General features: G+C 41.4%; 1 protein-coding gene across 1 annotated transcript; it reads left to right on the plus strand.

Annotated features, from left to right (window-relative positions):
• The first annotated feature begins 1,484 nt into the window (after positions 1–1,484).
• NDUFAB1 (NADH:ubiquinone oxidoreductase subunit AB1) lies at positions 1,485–12,862 on the plus strand. Its single transcript, XM_037814981.1, is given in 6 exon segments — positions 1,485–1,583; positions 1,585–1,662; positions 7,370–7,492; positions 8,373–8,460; positions 9,812–9,911; positions 10,556–12,862. Coding segments are annotated over 5 exon segments (465 nt in total). The 5' UTR covers positions 1,485–1,499; the 3' UTR covers positions 9,904–9,911; positions 10,556–12,862.
• The last annotated feature ends 2,597 nt before the right edge of the window (positions 12,863–15,459 follow it).

Consider the following 15,459-nt stretch of genomic DNA (forward strand, 5'->3'; position numbering starts at 1 on the left):
ATACAAAGTGATTTATTGTTTTTGACAAAAAACATTAAATGTAACAGAAATCCCAGATGGGTCACGGGGACGAGATGGTCCAAAGAGGCGACGTAGTAGGCTTATCAGGGTCTTCCTGAGCACCCCCCTCTTATGTTAATGATACACAGTAGTCATCATGGGTCTGTTTCCAACTACAGAGGGTGACCAGGAGGGAGGAACCAGAAGCTGGTGTGTCATTATTGACCCAAGTGGATATGATGAGCCCCGGTTCCAGCTCCCACCAGTTTTGGTGCTAGTGAGTTTTCCACAGAAATGAAAGGCTACCAACTTAAAATGGAGCTTGACCATTTACTCACGATCATCCCAAAGAGGTGATACAATTGCTCTTCCAATTGCTAATAAACAGTGAGGTGGTGGTGATGAAGTTAGTAAGCAAGAAAAGCATGGCATTAACTGCCAGCATTGATATAAAGACTGGTTCGCATCACCAGCCACAGAATGATTCCTGAGTTTCTGTTTTCCCTTCTCTGATTCGTTAGGGTCTCAGCTGAAATATCACTTGCTAAGAGAGGCCTTCAGGGCCCACCCTTTCTAAAATAACATAGCTCTGGACTCCTTCACCATCCCCTTCCCTGCTTTCTTGTTCATTGTACTTACTACTACTTCCTGGAGGGTTGGGTTTTTGTTGTTTTTTGGGGGAAGGAGTGTATGTTTTTTTCTACTTGTTACTGTCTATCTCTTCTCACTAGAATGCAAACTCCAGAACACTAGACTACTGTCTGGCTTGACCACTGCTATAGCCTCAGCAACTAGCACGTAACAGATACTCAGAATTTCTTAATGAATGCATAGATAGAAATAGTTTTACAATAATGTGATAATCCTATGCAGTCTACTTTAAATTACAAGCATTACATTTTATTTTACTTGAATTTAATTGAAGTAAAACTGCTGTTCTATGTTTCAATTTCTATCAATATCCTTAAGCTCCTTGCTAAGAAACATGAGCAAATTAGCAGCACACTTAAACTTCTCCCCACTTCCCCATTTTTGTTAACTATGTCATTTATACACTGTCAAGCTTTAAAACATGTACTTTCTGTTTTTATCGTAATTCAACATTTCTTAGTCTTAGTTATATATTTAAATTGATTCTTATTTTTTCACATTCTTATTAAATAACTTTGAATACTTATGGAAGAATCATGGCATCAAAATTTTATATATATATGTGTGTGTGTATTTCAGAACTTTAAGATAATAAGTAAAAGTAAGGTCCTTTCTTGTGTTGACTCAATTTTCAGGGAAAGACCCTACCAGCGCAGTTTTGCTTCTGCCGCTTCTTAACCCGCATAGCAATTCGGCGCGGCTCCGAAGGCGCAGTACCGCCAAGGGCCGCCAGGGGCCGCCAGCGCCGGCGGCGCCCGACGGCGTCGCTCTGTGCGTCGCCTGCGCCTTGTAGTAAAGGAAATCTGGGCTGGAGGCAACGGCGCAGTGCATCCTGGACCAGTGTAGCCATGGCGGCTCGTGTCGTTTTCCTCTGTGTCCGACGCTTGTCCTTCACGGCGCTGCCCCGGGCTCCTACGCTGGCCGCGGTCCGGGCCGCTCAGTACTGTCCTGTGCCCCGCAGGAATGCGGACGAGGCCTGTGGTTCCACAGCCGGTCTCAGTACTTACTCAGGTAACTCGCGGTGACTTTGCTGGGGCCCGGTAGGGGTCAAGCATCGGGCCGCTTGGGAGTTGGGGCCGGTCGACCCGGGGCCACCGGGGAAGGCCGTGGAGCCTCAGGCCGGGCAGCGGGGCCACGCCAAGTTCAGGCAAGAGTGACTCCAGGGGAGTCTGGCTCCTTGTCACTCCCGCTGCCTAACGGTGCTTGTCTGACTCCTGCCCAGAGGCCGGTGGCCTAGTGATTACGAACAAGAGCAGACCCCTGGGTTCGAATACTGGCTGCCATTTACTGAACCTTTGGACAAGTCTCGTAACTTCTCTAAATGCACAGTCAGAACGGTAAAATTGGAATACTAGTCTCTGCCTTATGGAGTAGCAGTGAGATTTAGGTGAGATAATGCAGGTAGAACACCTAGTGTGGCGCCTGGTAGGCCCTCAAAATATTGGAATCATTTAGCTATAGTGGTAGTATAGAACCCGTGATAGCTTTCTAGGGGAAGGTTAATAAAATGCAAAGACTAAGGCACATGGGCCCACAGCCTTCTCCAGAGCCTTTTTCTCCCTGAATTTCCATCTTAATTTTCCCTTATGGCATCTTTTGCCTGTTTCCAGGCCCCCTGGAACCAAGTAGTATCTAGCTTTCTTATCTGTGAGGCTGAAACTCTCTGTAGAGCAGTGATTTTCAGCCTTAGCTGCACATACAAATCACCTGGGTAACTAAAAAATATCGCCTTCCTCCACCCAAGCCCCCTGGCATATATAGTTTTTTAAGTTCCCCAGGTGACTCTGAAGTCAGTAAAGATCAGGAACTACTGCCTTAAGGTAAGACAGACTCCCAAGGTGAAGTTGAGAAAACCCCTTTTCAAAGTAATGGGCTTCATGTAACAGCTGTTTCAATCTTGGGACTGCATGCTAGCATAAAAAATAAGGATGCCCAGGTCAGTTCCATCAGAAGTTCTAGAGGTGGGCCTGGACATCTATTTTTTAAAGTTCCCACGTGATTTTTCATGCAACCAGTGTGGAGATTCATTGACAGTGTAATAGATTAATTCATAGGACCCTGTCCTATTGGTTGAATTAGAAGGTTAAAGTGTCACCTTGAAGTTGAGGGCTGGAAAGGCAGTAGCTGAGTTGCCAGGTGTTTATTTCTGAGACACATTTGCAAAGTGATTTGCCCTATTCTTAAAGCATTCTCAAACCTGATTGTGCAGACAGATCAGCTGTGTTAAAAATGCAGCTTCTGATTCAGTAGCTCGGTGAAGGGGGTCCGATAATCCGCGTGCCATTGGGCTACCAGAAGATGCCGATGCTGCTGGTCTTTGGACCATGCTTTGAGTAACAAGATGCTTGGAGATGTTCACTACCTCTGCTTGGTTCATATATACAACAGAGGAATCATTTTATTTATATTTACAAAGTGGTTTTGACCATGTGCTTCCATATATCCTTTGTGGATTGAGGTGGAGAATAAATACCTGTTCATTCAGATACTGAGGGACAGCTCTGTGTGCCAGGCCTTATGCTATTTGTGGAGAGATACAGAGATGAATACAAAAGAAAAACATTAGTTCATATTTTCATTGAACACTGCAGTCTTTATGTTAAACCCGGCAACTTCTTCCCTAGTGCTCTGTATGCTCTGTGTTCCTTGGGCTGTTCACTGTCTCCTATGGTTCTTCCCCTACCTCTCTGCTCTTGCCTGTGTCCTTGGACTCTTTCTCTAGCCAGTCCTTAAATGTCTGTGTGTTCTCGAGTTCTCTTACCACACACTCTCCTTGGACTCTCTCTTCCACTCTTTGCATTTCTGTTATTGCCTTTATGGAAATCACCTCCAGCCATTCATTCTCTCTTTTCTGGACTATTGCTCATTCCACTCCCTTCCTGCTGTCAGGTTTTCCCTCTTCAAATTCATCCACCATGCCAATCCCAGAGTGACTCATTATTCATTATATACTCCCCCCCCCAAAAAAAAAAAAAAAACGGATGTATGGAAGCTTTCCTGGGTAAACAAGATATGAATTAGAAGAAAGTGAGAAAAAAGAAAAACAAGAGTAGTGACTTAAAATGGAGGCTGGAAGTCTATACTCGATCCAGGTGGGCCCTGAATCTAAACTTTTTAGCAGCCAGAAAGTGAAGTTCCAAATAGTTCTGTGGGCCCTGTACCCAGATGGAGACAAACCACTTGTGCAGAAAAAGCTCAACACTTTGGGTACTAGAACCAGACTGACACATCTGACAGGGCTGAACTCAGAGCTGAGGTTTATCCACATCATTCATTCCGAGTAAGCCAGGTACCAGCCTTGGTCCTGAAGGCCCTGCAGGCCTGGGCTCTGCTTCTCTTCAGCCACGGTGCCCATCCTCAGTGTTCCACTTTGCCCTGTATCTCCAACCACATGAGTGCCTTTTCACTTTTTTACCCAAATGCCTCCTTTCATTTTCTTGGCTTGACCCTCCTCTCTGAGTAATCTGTCCCCATTCTTTGCCTGGCTCACTGCAAGTCTGGTATCTCCTTCCCTGCCTCTTATAGATGGGATGACAACTTGTTTTGTCACTGAAGCAGCCTACAAATACTGTCATGGCTCTTGCTGCATTTCATTAAAATGAAAATGACCTGTTTGGATTGATCTTTTCCATTAAACCGTGAGCTTCTCTGAGGAAGGCAGAGGCCACCTCTTATTCATCTTTGTATATCCAGCCCATAGCACAGTGCTGGGCACACAGGTAATGCCTGACATAAAGGTAAAGCTCACAGGCTGCTGAGACAGTCATGTAAATAGATAAAGGAAGACACTGCAGCAAGTGAGAACAGGTGTATGTAGAGTGCAGAAGCAAGAAAAGAGTTCATTAACCTCTCAGTGAGCATGGTCTTGAAGATAGTTTCCCAAGCAGTCAGGGGAGGCTGTAGTGGCATGTGCAGAGGCCAGGAAGAGCACCTAGCACTTACATCCTACATCCTCATGTTGCGCGCTTAGGGTGCCTATTTCTGGGAGAGATTGGAGTTGAGGTGGGAAGACAGTAGGCATATTTTGGAGGGCTCTGTGTGCCTCACTGAGGAATAAATGCAAATTTTGTCTGTCTACACCACAGCAAGTGAACATTAAGATTTGTTAAGGAATAGATAAGACTTTTCCTTCCAGTCAGCCAGGCTGGGTAACCGAGTGAAGGTGATGGTAAGAGAATGGAAAGAGTGGAGGCTGGCTCTGAGCACGAGTTTTGGAGAGAGGTACAGAGTTCATTTCCAAACAGTTGAGTTTGAAATGCCTGTGAAACCTGCGTAGAGCTCTCGAGATGGCCTTTAAAGCCATCTCTTTAGGTTCCTCTGAGGTCCCTCAGTCAGAGGATGGATCCCAAGTGGAGGTAAGATGGAATTTAATTAGGTTTGAATTACTAGTTCAGAGTACATTCTCTTATGTTTGTGGGCCGTGGGAGACAATTTATATCACACATACCTGTTAACTGTAGGTCTTGGGGAAGAGCAGTCAACAGAAACAACCCATGTTGGTTATTGGGGACATTCTTCAGAAGTGCTTACCCATTCTCTATTCTTTTCTTTTCTTTTTTTTTTTTAAACAAATGGTTCAGATGCAACAGGAAGCAGGCAATAAGACCCACAAGAAGACATGTTGGGGACCTGGGACAGGACACCTAACCTTTCTCTGCCTCAGTTTCCTCTTCTGTAAAATGGGGGCAATAGTCCAATGTATCTCTTGGGATTATTGTTAGACCTAAAGGAGATGATGTATATAAAGTGCTTAGGGCAATAGCATACTGTGACTCTTGGCAAGAAATGAATAAAAAGACAAGATTATGGTAACCAAGAGAGACCAGAAGAGGAGACCATAAAGAGAGAAGGGAAGTCAGAGGGAAGGAGGAGGATGAAGTACTTTGGAGCTACACTAAAGCCAAAGTCGTGATCCTACTGGATAACCATAAATTGTATTTACTCTGTCTGTGCTGGGGAGTATTGTAAGCCCTTTACATTTATTGCCTCACTGATGTCCCACAACAATCCTGTGAGGTTGGTACTGTTGCTAGTAAGAGCCAGGGCCAGGACACAAATGTAGGCAGTCTGGTTTTAGAGTCTAAGCTCTTACCCTCTACACCTTACTTCCTCTTCTGGTGACCCCACTGCATCTTCCTCCTTCAGACTGACATTGGTCTCTAGGTGAGGCCTCTTTAATCACAAAGTACCCACCTGGCCCCTGTAGGCCAGTCCTTGCTGCCTGGGAGATGCCACTTGGGTAGCTGTTTCCTTTCCTCTTGGTAGCAGTTCACATCTCAGCTTCCCCTTTTCTTTCTCTTCAGCATTAATACCACCTCATACCATTTCTTGATTTGCACATACACACACACACACCTCCTGTTAGATTTCCGTCTCAGATTTCTTTTCTGTCATTACCACTATTAACTCATTTCTTCTCCTTACTTTTCTTTTCTTTACTCTTTTCTGCTTTTTCATTTTATCTGTGATTTAGAAACCTCTTCTAGTTGTTGAAAAGGTCAGAGATATGACCGTATCTAAGGTCTCCTCAACCCATGCCATAGTCAGAAAGGAAATAAAAGCCATAAATTTAGACCAAAAAGAACTGGTACTGGCAGCCTCTAAAAGCTCTTGAAGGTACCAGAAATGCTGTTTAAGATATCCATAAAACTCTTCATCTTATCTCTTTAGTTTGCTGACTAAATTTGTTTTCAAGACCCAATTTTTATGCAAGATAAGCATTTCTTATATATTGGTTTGGTTCAGTTGGCAGTATTGTTTACTAAGATTTTTTTTATAGCCCTTTGTGAGTCTCAGGGATCTGAGCCCCAACAAGCAAAACACTTTCTATGGGGAAACACCCTAAGAACCCCAAACTAGGGACTTAAGGTAAACTCTTTGGGATTAGGGACTTCCGTGGTGAGCAAAACTTTAGACAATTGTTTTCTCTTGTTCTGCATCATACCTTCCACAGCATTAAGCTCGCTGACATATGAGTTGTAGCTCATTACACATGAATGAATCAAGTCAAAGAGCCTTGTATCTAGTTGAGTATCAGAGGTATTTGAGATATTACTCTACTGTGGCAAAGATCAGAAGGGCTCATGGTTTGGCTGGTGGCAGTAAGGCAGGCCTACATGGAAGGGAGACACACTGGAATGTAATGACTGTCAGGCTCCCTCATCTTCTATGGGTTGGCGTGCTGCCTTCATTTGCCCTTATCAAGGTCAGTGTAATTCCCATTGGGGCCAAATGAGACTTTCTGGTGTGTGATCCTCAGTGCTAACTGACTTTCAGTTTGCCATGGCAACCCTGCCCATGTGGTTATTTTGATTTGGGTATCTGCCTATAAGAGATGGCAGTGCCTTCTAGAGGCATTGGGATGCTGAAGATGTCATGAGAAAGACATAGGCTCTTCTGACCTTAGTCAGTCTGAGTGGGGTGAGTATCCAGAAAGCGTGAGGGCTGAACAACAGGGGTTAGAGGGGACCAGTCCTGGCTCTGAGGGAAAGGACACCCATTTCTACACTGACGAACTGCTGGGGCTTCCAAGACTACTCAGTGTAGATAATGATGAGGAATCCAACATTGTGACACAGTCTGTTCTAATGGCCACAGTCAGAACTAGATGGGTCTCTAAAGCCCTAAAAATTTTGTGAAAGATAGCTACAAACTTGTGCATTCATTTTAGCGGCATTCTATGTTAAATGACAATGTTTCCTTCCTGTCCTTGCTCTAGGTTCCAGGTAAAGTTACACACTTGTGCCGCCAATATAGTGAAGCGCCCCCTTTGACGTTAGAGGGAATTAAGGACCGTGTTCTTTATGTATTGAAACTCTATGATAAGATTGATCCAGAAAAGGTAATTGATGGTGGCTTAATTTTTTTTAAAGAACAAATATTTTAATTACGTGGTAAGAAATTCAAAGGGTCCAAAAGGATATTCAGTAAAAACTCTCCCTGGCTCCCAGCCACCCAGTTGTCCTTCTGGGAGGCAGCCAGTGTTATCAGCTTCTTGTGTATCTCTCCACAGATAGTCAATGTATACATGATAATGCACAACACACGTATGTATACATATGTGTATTATATGTATTTATATGAGCAATATATAGATATTTCCCACCCTTTTTTTAAAACACTGTGGTAGTGTACTATTAACACTGTTCTGTACCTTGCATTTTTAACTTAACAGCTCTTTGGAATTGTTCTCATAATGGTACATTAAAAAATTCCTTCTTTAATAATTGAATCTGTTATGTGAGTTGGGCAGTTTGGTTTTGTTATGGGTTTTAAAGAATTTTTCCTGGTGATCTTGAGGTCTAAATTAAAGGCAGGGTGATGATAATCTCTTTGGAATCTGGAGCTGCCTGCTTCTGCTATTCTTGAGGGAGATGGATGCTCCTGTAAGGGGTAGTATCTTAGTTGTCAATAAGCACGAGAAACCAAACTCTCTCAGATGTCATTCAGAGCAGTTATCAAAGATCTTAGTAAAATATGTAAAGTGAAATCTGCCATGAGCTTTGTATATATCATTTTCTAGTTCACAACAAGGTTGGATGAACTAACAGAAAGCACATCAAGTATTATGCAGCATGGGTCAGTGTAAAATGTTAGCTGTAGCCTCTTAAAAAAAAAAAGATCTTGTATATAATCAAGTTGTATTGTTCAAACTGTTTGTTATCTAAGGAAGCAAATGCTTGCACAGATTGACTTTTGTGTTTGGTGTTCCTTTCCTGCAGCTCTCAGTCAATTCCCATTTTATGAAAGACCTGGGCTTAGACAGTTTGGACCAAGTGGAGATTATCATGGCCATGGAGGACGAATTTGGTAACACGCTCAGGCTTAGTCTTGGATCTGCATATTGTGAATCCTGATTTAGGTGGATTAAACTGAAAGATGTTGGGAGTCTGAATTGGAATTTGATTAAAATATTCATAGAAACATGTAATCCACCCACACCCACCCCCCTCACTCTCCCAACTGGTTACCATCAGGTGAAGGCACATATATATATCATGGTTGATGCATTTATTCAGAGTGCCAGTGTGGTACAGAGGGCTGGGTGACCAGAAAGGCCTGGAGGAGTATGGGACTTAGATGCTTGAGGTGGGGCTCCAAGTTGGAGGGCAAAAAGCCTCACCTTTAGAAAAACTGATGACACCTTAGCCGCTTTGTGAGCTAGGCCTTGAGAAGTAACAGTGTGCTGATGACAGAATGCACACACACACACACCCTCTGGCTTTGTTCTCCTGAAATGCCTCATCTGCACTCCAGGCTGTTCTTGTTTGGGCAAAAGAGACCTTTATAAGGGTCCCTGGCTCAATTTTGGGTGAGCTGCTTGAATAGGAAGCCACGGGACTTGTGTGCCATCCTACACATCAAGACTTAGTTAAAATTCCTCACAGATTTTGCAGTCTAGAGGAGTTGTTAATAGGTTATCTAGCGATCAAGAGTACCAGGTCTGGAATTGGGCAGCCTGGCTTAGCCATATATATGGGCCTGAGCAAGGAACTACATCTCTAAAAACCTGTTTCCTCAACTCTAAAGTGAGGATAATAATAGGAGGAACCTTAGGATTGGAACTGCTGTAGGATTAAAGAAAAATGACAGGTAAAATGCTCAGTACCACATTTAGCCCAAAATAAGCACTCAAATATTAAAACTATCAGTCATAAAAGGAGTAAAGTACTGATTCATCCTATACTATGATAAATGTTGAAAACATTATGTTAAGTGAAAGAAGCCAGCTACAAGAGACCACCTATTGTTTGATTCCATTAAATAAAATGTCCAAAATAGGCAAATCCAGAAAGTAGATTAGTGGTTACCAGGGACTGTGGGGAGGGAAAAGTAGGGAGTGACTGCTAAGTATGGGTTTCTTTTGGGGGTGATGAAAAGTTCTGAAATAGACAGTGGTTTTAGTTGTACAATCTTGTGAATATACTTGTACACTTTAAAATGGTTAATTTTGTGTTGTTTCAGGAAAAAAAAAAACACACCAAAACCAGCATTATACCTAATATGATGTACATATTGTCCAGAACACAGCTTGCTCACAACCTAAAGGTTGCTAGGAATTTTTGATAATGCTTGTGGCTATTACAGATGTGTAAGATGCTTTCAGTCCTAAAGGATTTGTTTTTCCTATACTCACACACTTCTGTAAATTTTTTTTTAGGGTTTGAAATTCCTGATATAGATGCAGAAAAGTTAATGTGTCCACAAGAAATTGTAGATTACATTGCAGATAAGAAGGATGTATATGAATAAAATATCAGGTAAATAATTGGACTTGTAGAACGAAGTTTTCCATAAAATTAATCTGTGGTTATTCAATAAGCAAGACTCAGAGATGGAAATGCCTGTTTTGCACTATTTATAAAATAGAATGCAGGATCCTTTTGGTTACCTACCACCCTAACGGGTATGGCCCAGTGATCATTCCTGGACAGGGCTCTAATTGTTAGCCTCCTCAGAGAAGCAGAGTCTTGTACAAAATACTAAGTAGGGAACTCGGAAACCCAGACCTCTTTCTCCCTTCGTTACCCAGCCCAGCCGTCCAGGTATCCGTGATGACCTTGCTCTTAATCAGACAGCTAGTCCTCAAGGGCACCATGTCAGAGCTGCTGAGTTTCACTCCCCGCTCGGCCACATTTGGCTGGCCTGGTGTTCTTGGACAGGCTGCTTAGCCCCTGGGAGCCTCAGTTTCTGCATATGTAAAATGGGGATGACCATAGCATCTAACTGGGGCTTTTGTAAGGGTAAATTTAACAGTGTGTGTTAATCAGATACTTGTGAAATTTAAGCATTATATTGTGTCAGTAATTTTAGTTACTCTGGATTTAGCATCTCAAAGATCTTAGCTTAAAGTCAGTAAAAGTACACCAGAAGGATTCACTGTACTTAATTTTGTCTTTGCCAGACCAACTTTCTTCACTGAAAGAAGACTCAGATGATACTGACGAGTGTCTGAAGTGAGAATGCATTTTGCCATCATTGCTGACTTTGACAGAATAGTTCTGTTGGATTTCTATTTAAAGTGTCTAAGTGTTTTGCCCTTTGAAAATAAATCTGTAAAACCAACATTTTCTCAACCTTCAGTTTTTCAGTGTCTATAAAGTGCCTTTTTATATTGGCATTGCTTAATATTTTTTAGATTTGTCTTTGTCATTAGTATTCACACATCTCAAAAATATATGGCTTTTCCAGCAGCGTACTGGATAGAAATTTCTGTCCTCCCATTTCAGTATAAGAAATTAATGTGTTAGTGATAAAAGGACTTTTTTTAGCCTCAAAAAATTATTTTTTGGTTCCATTAGTTTGTTATCTGTTACCAGCATACAGGACTAATCTTTCATTCCTGTCCTACGGACCTCTCCATGAATTAATAGAACTTAATAGTTTTAGAGGGTGAGAGCCTCTTTCTCCTCCTGGAAGCTTAGTTTGAAATTGTGTCCCTTTGTCATAGATCAGTAAGGATGGATTTTGCCCATTTTATTCTTAGCATGTGTGAGGTCCTTTGGGTTGATATAGATTATATATGTATTTCTTCATCCTTAATGAGATTTCGTTTGAGAGATGTCACAAAATAATTGCTCTGCTTTTACTGAAACTTCTACTTTGTAGGAAGGAGAGGAACCAAGGGCCTGTGGTAAGTAGTGTCTGAGAAGGGACTGAGCTGTGTATCCTTCAGGCCACCAGAGAAATCTCGTCTGAGGATGTGGTGGTTCCACACTCACCCCTGCTTCCCTTCTTGGAGGCAGCCAGTGTCACCAGTTCCTTGTGTCACTCTAGAATGATACCAGCCTAGTGGGCAGACACCCCCACCACATACACACACTTTCTATGGTATGAAGGCATTCGTTGTTCCACCCCTTATTTTAAATACTTAGAGGTATATTGGAAAACTTCCAAATTGGAGCATAAGGGGTTTCCTCATTTGCTTTTCACAACTGCATTTATTCAAAAAATACTTTTCTCGAGTGGTGCTGGGGCTCCAGTAGGGAATAAAATAGGTTGCATGATTCCTTTGATAAGAATGTATCATAATTTAACATCTAAGGTATTTTGGTGATACTCCCCAAGTTCTTCTGGATATTTTAACCTCATGGCAGCTGCACATTTCATACATTTTGCCAAGAAATGCATCTGTAGTTTCTGCCTAAAATCGTGAAGCCCAGCAGTACTGCCGCTAATGTGACTGCTTTGCCAATATCTTGATTGTACACCTGCAGTGAAATGGGCCTTCACATCATTCTGTAGATGTGAGGCCTAAAGGAAAAAATTTGCTGAATCACACATACAGATAATTCATTGGTAATGCCATCTAGGATCTGGATGTTCAAACTATTGCAAAGGACTTTTTGCTCTAAGAACTTGCTAGAATGTTCTTTGGGAAACCAGTGCCACTGCAGATAAGACAGTGAATTGGCCAAATGTATATTGTTCCAAAGTGTGCATGAATTAGAAAAGAAAAGTGATACTGTATGCATACCGTTTTACCACCTTCCACAAATGCCTTTGAGAATTTGTACATTAGTTGTTGGAGTTTTTGTGCAAGTTCCTTTTGTGAGAGGGTGACTTAAGACACTGTCAAAAACGGGTTCTGGCCTGTCTCCAGCCATTCTCTCTACACACCTCCAGAGCAGTCATGAGTCTTCTCCCTTTGTCCCCCAAACAAGTAAACTGATTTGCTCAAACAAGCACCCACTGAGTGTTGAGCACTCTGCCAGGACCTGAGTGCTCACCATCTAGTAAGACAGAGACAGTTAAAACCCATAGGACAGTATTCCACTCAGCATCACCAAAAACGTAACAGGCCAACATGTGCTGTTTCTGATGGGATACACCAAGAAGGACGTGATCTCTGAGGTATTCTTGCTAAAAGCTTTTAATGTGAATCTAATCATGAAAAAACAGATCCAGAAGGTGGAACAGACTATAAGGACTAGACTTTTTTAAAAAGTCAAATGTTATGGGAAAAGAGGTAGGGAAACTGTTCTAAGTTAAAGGAGACCACAGAGAAATGGTGACTTCTTGAAACTGTGAAGCTTGATTGTACTGGGGAATAAAGCATAAAAAGCATTTTGGGGACAATTGGAGTGTATACAGGTAATAGGACAATTTCAGATTTCTTAGGTATAATAGTATTGTGGTTAGAATAACCTCATTTGCAGGGGATTGATGCTTAATATTTAGGAGTGAAGCTTCATGATGTCTGCAGCTCTTAGTAAAAAAAAAAAAAAGCAAATGTGTCAAAAATGTTAACTGGTGACTAGGTGATGGGTATATGCAGGCTCACTGTACTTTCTTACAACTATTCTGTTAGTTTGAAATTTTTCAAAATAAAAGAGTTGGAAGAAAATTCAACATGATACATGTATTAACAAGTGTACTGACAGTATACAATTTGATATCCAACAATAATGGGATTGGGTAAATAGAATTTTATGTAATGACATGGAAAGACTGGCATTTTAAGTGAAAACAGGTTATAGACAGCATGATCCAATTTCTATAAAACACATACCAAAATGTTAACGATTACTGTCATGGTATGGCAGAAATACACGGGGCTTATTTTTGTTAAGTCAGTATTTTCTAAATTAAAAATAACACATGTAATAAATGAAAAAATAATAAGTTTTAAAATATTTAAAAGTTTGTGAAAATTGTGGGAGTAGTTAGCAGAAGCTGAGGAACTGACACTAGGGGAAGCTGTTAACAGGCAGTGAAGCCTGAGCAGAATTTTCAAAGCCATGTAGGAGTTAGCCATGCGGAAAGGGCAGGAGACAAGGATTACAGGCAGGAGGAGCACTGTGTGCAAAAAGAAGGTAGGTTGGTAATCAGTTTGTTCAGTTCAGTGCATTGCAAGGGCACGAATGCAGCTGGGGTTGCCCTTGGTTAAAGATGTGGCTGGGGTCAGGTCACAAAAGAGGGAGGGTCTTTCGTCTGATTAAGGTGCTTGTCAGCAGTTGGGTGCAATACTGGATTTTCTGCAGGGAAGAGATAGTCAGATGTCTGAGATTGATCACTGGTGGCTATGCAAAGGATGGCTGAAGGGAATGAACCTGGTGGTCACTGTTAGAGCCTATGAGAGAAATGAAGATGATTTGGAGGTTGGGATGGAGAACATAGACTGGGAAGATATTCTGGGAACAAAAATGGCAGAACCTGATCAGATGAAGCTGGAGAAGGAAATGAAACTAGGATGTCTCCCGAGTTTCTGGTTTGCGCTACTGGTACTGGGTGAGTCACCATCTAAAACAGGGAATAGGGGAGGAGGATCAACTTTGAAAGGGGATTAGTCTGGGACATGTTGAATTTTAGGTGTTTGTGGGATTCCCAGGCAGGCAATAGATAAGAGCCAGGGGCTGGAGTCTGAGTATTTTTGAGGTGCTTCCCAGTGCCTCCTCCCTCCCAGCTCCTGCTCTTAGCACCCTAAGCTCCCACTGAAGAATCCCTCCTCTCTTATTCTGCTAAGTGATGTAAGTGGGAATGACAGCACCCTCTGCTCCTGGAATGGATCTGTATGTGCTAAAGCCAAAGTGAACTATACTTCCTTCAGGGATGAGAAGATAAGCTCATCAGATTTGGAGCTGAGAAACTAGGAAAACTGAATATGAGACCACGTGTTACTTCAAATGTCTTTAACAAGTACATGTATTACTGTGTTAATTTTAAAATGGTAAGCCAGTGAATGTGATCAATCCCACTGAATTTTATGCTTGGGGGTGGTTGAGATGGGAAAGGTTATATTGTATATACGTTTCTACAATTAAAAAAAAAAAAAAGGAACAAAAGAGACAATGACAATTAAATGCAATACATGATCTGGGATGGGATCTAATAGTAGAGAAGAAAAGCCTCAACAGGACATTAACAGACCTGAGACCTATGAAAAAATTGGAATATATACTGAAAAAGCTTTATATCAATGTTAGATTTCTTGAATTTGATGACTGTACTTAAAATGAGTATCCTTATATGGAATTATTAAGTGTTCAAGGAACATAATGTATACAGTTTACTCTCAGATGTTTAGAAAACAGACAGATGGGTTGATGGACAGATGGATACATAGAATAACACGGCAAATGTGGCAAAATGTTAAAATTGGTGGAACCGGGTATCTGGGTGGTGGTGGGGTATATTGGAGTTCTCTGTAAAGATTCTGTGCTATTTTTGTAATTGTCCTGTAAGTTTGAAATTATTTCAAAATAAAAAGTTTAAGGGAAAAGTAGTCAGAGTATTATTCAGCCATAAAAAGGAACAAAGTTCTGAATGTAGCTAAAACATAGATGAGCCTTGAAGACATCATGTTGAGTGAAAAAGCCAGACACAAAAAAGACAAATATTGAATGATCTCACACATATAAAAATACCTCAAATAAGCAAATTCATACAGACAGATAGTAAATTACATGTTACCAAGGATCAGGGGTGAGGGGAATGGGGAGTTAATGCTTAATGGGTGCAGACTTTCTGTTTTAAGAGGATGAAAAATTGGGGTATGAATGTTGGCAAAAGTAGCACAATATTGTGAATGTAATTATCATCACTGAATTAAACACCTGAAAGTGGTTAAAATGGGAAAATCTGAGTTGTATATATCCTACCACAATAAAAAGTTTTTTTTTTAACGTTAGCTAATGACTAAATAAATAATGCCAAGGTTCAAACTTTAAAAAACTCATGAACACAAGTTACTGCCATTTAGACATACTGTACAGCTAAAGCAGGGAAAGAAAAAAGTATCAATGCCAAAAAAAAAAAAAAAAAAAAAAAGTCTGAGTTCTTTCCTGAGTTCTCAACAATCAGTGAGTA

Source organism: Choloepus didactylus, chromosome 21 (assembly GCF_015220235.1).
Source record: "Choloepus didactylus isolate mChoDid1 chromosome 21, mChoDid1.pri, whole genome shotgun sequence".
NCBI lineage: Eukaryota > Metazoa > Chordata > Mammalia > Pilosa > Megalonychidae > Choloepus > Choloepus didactylus.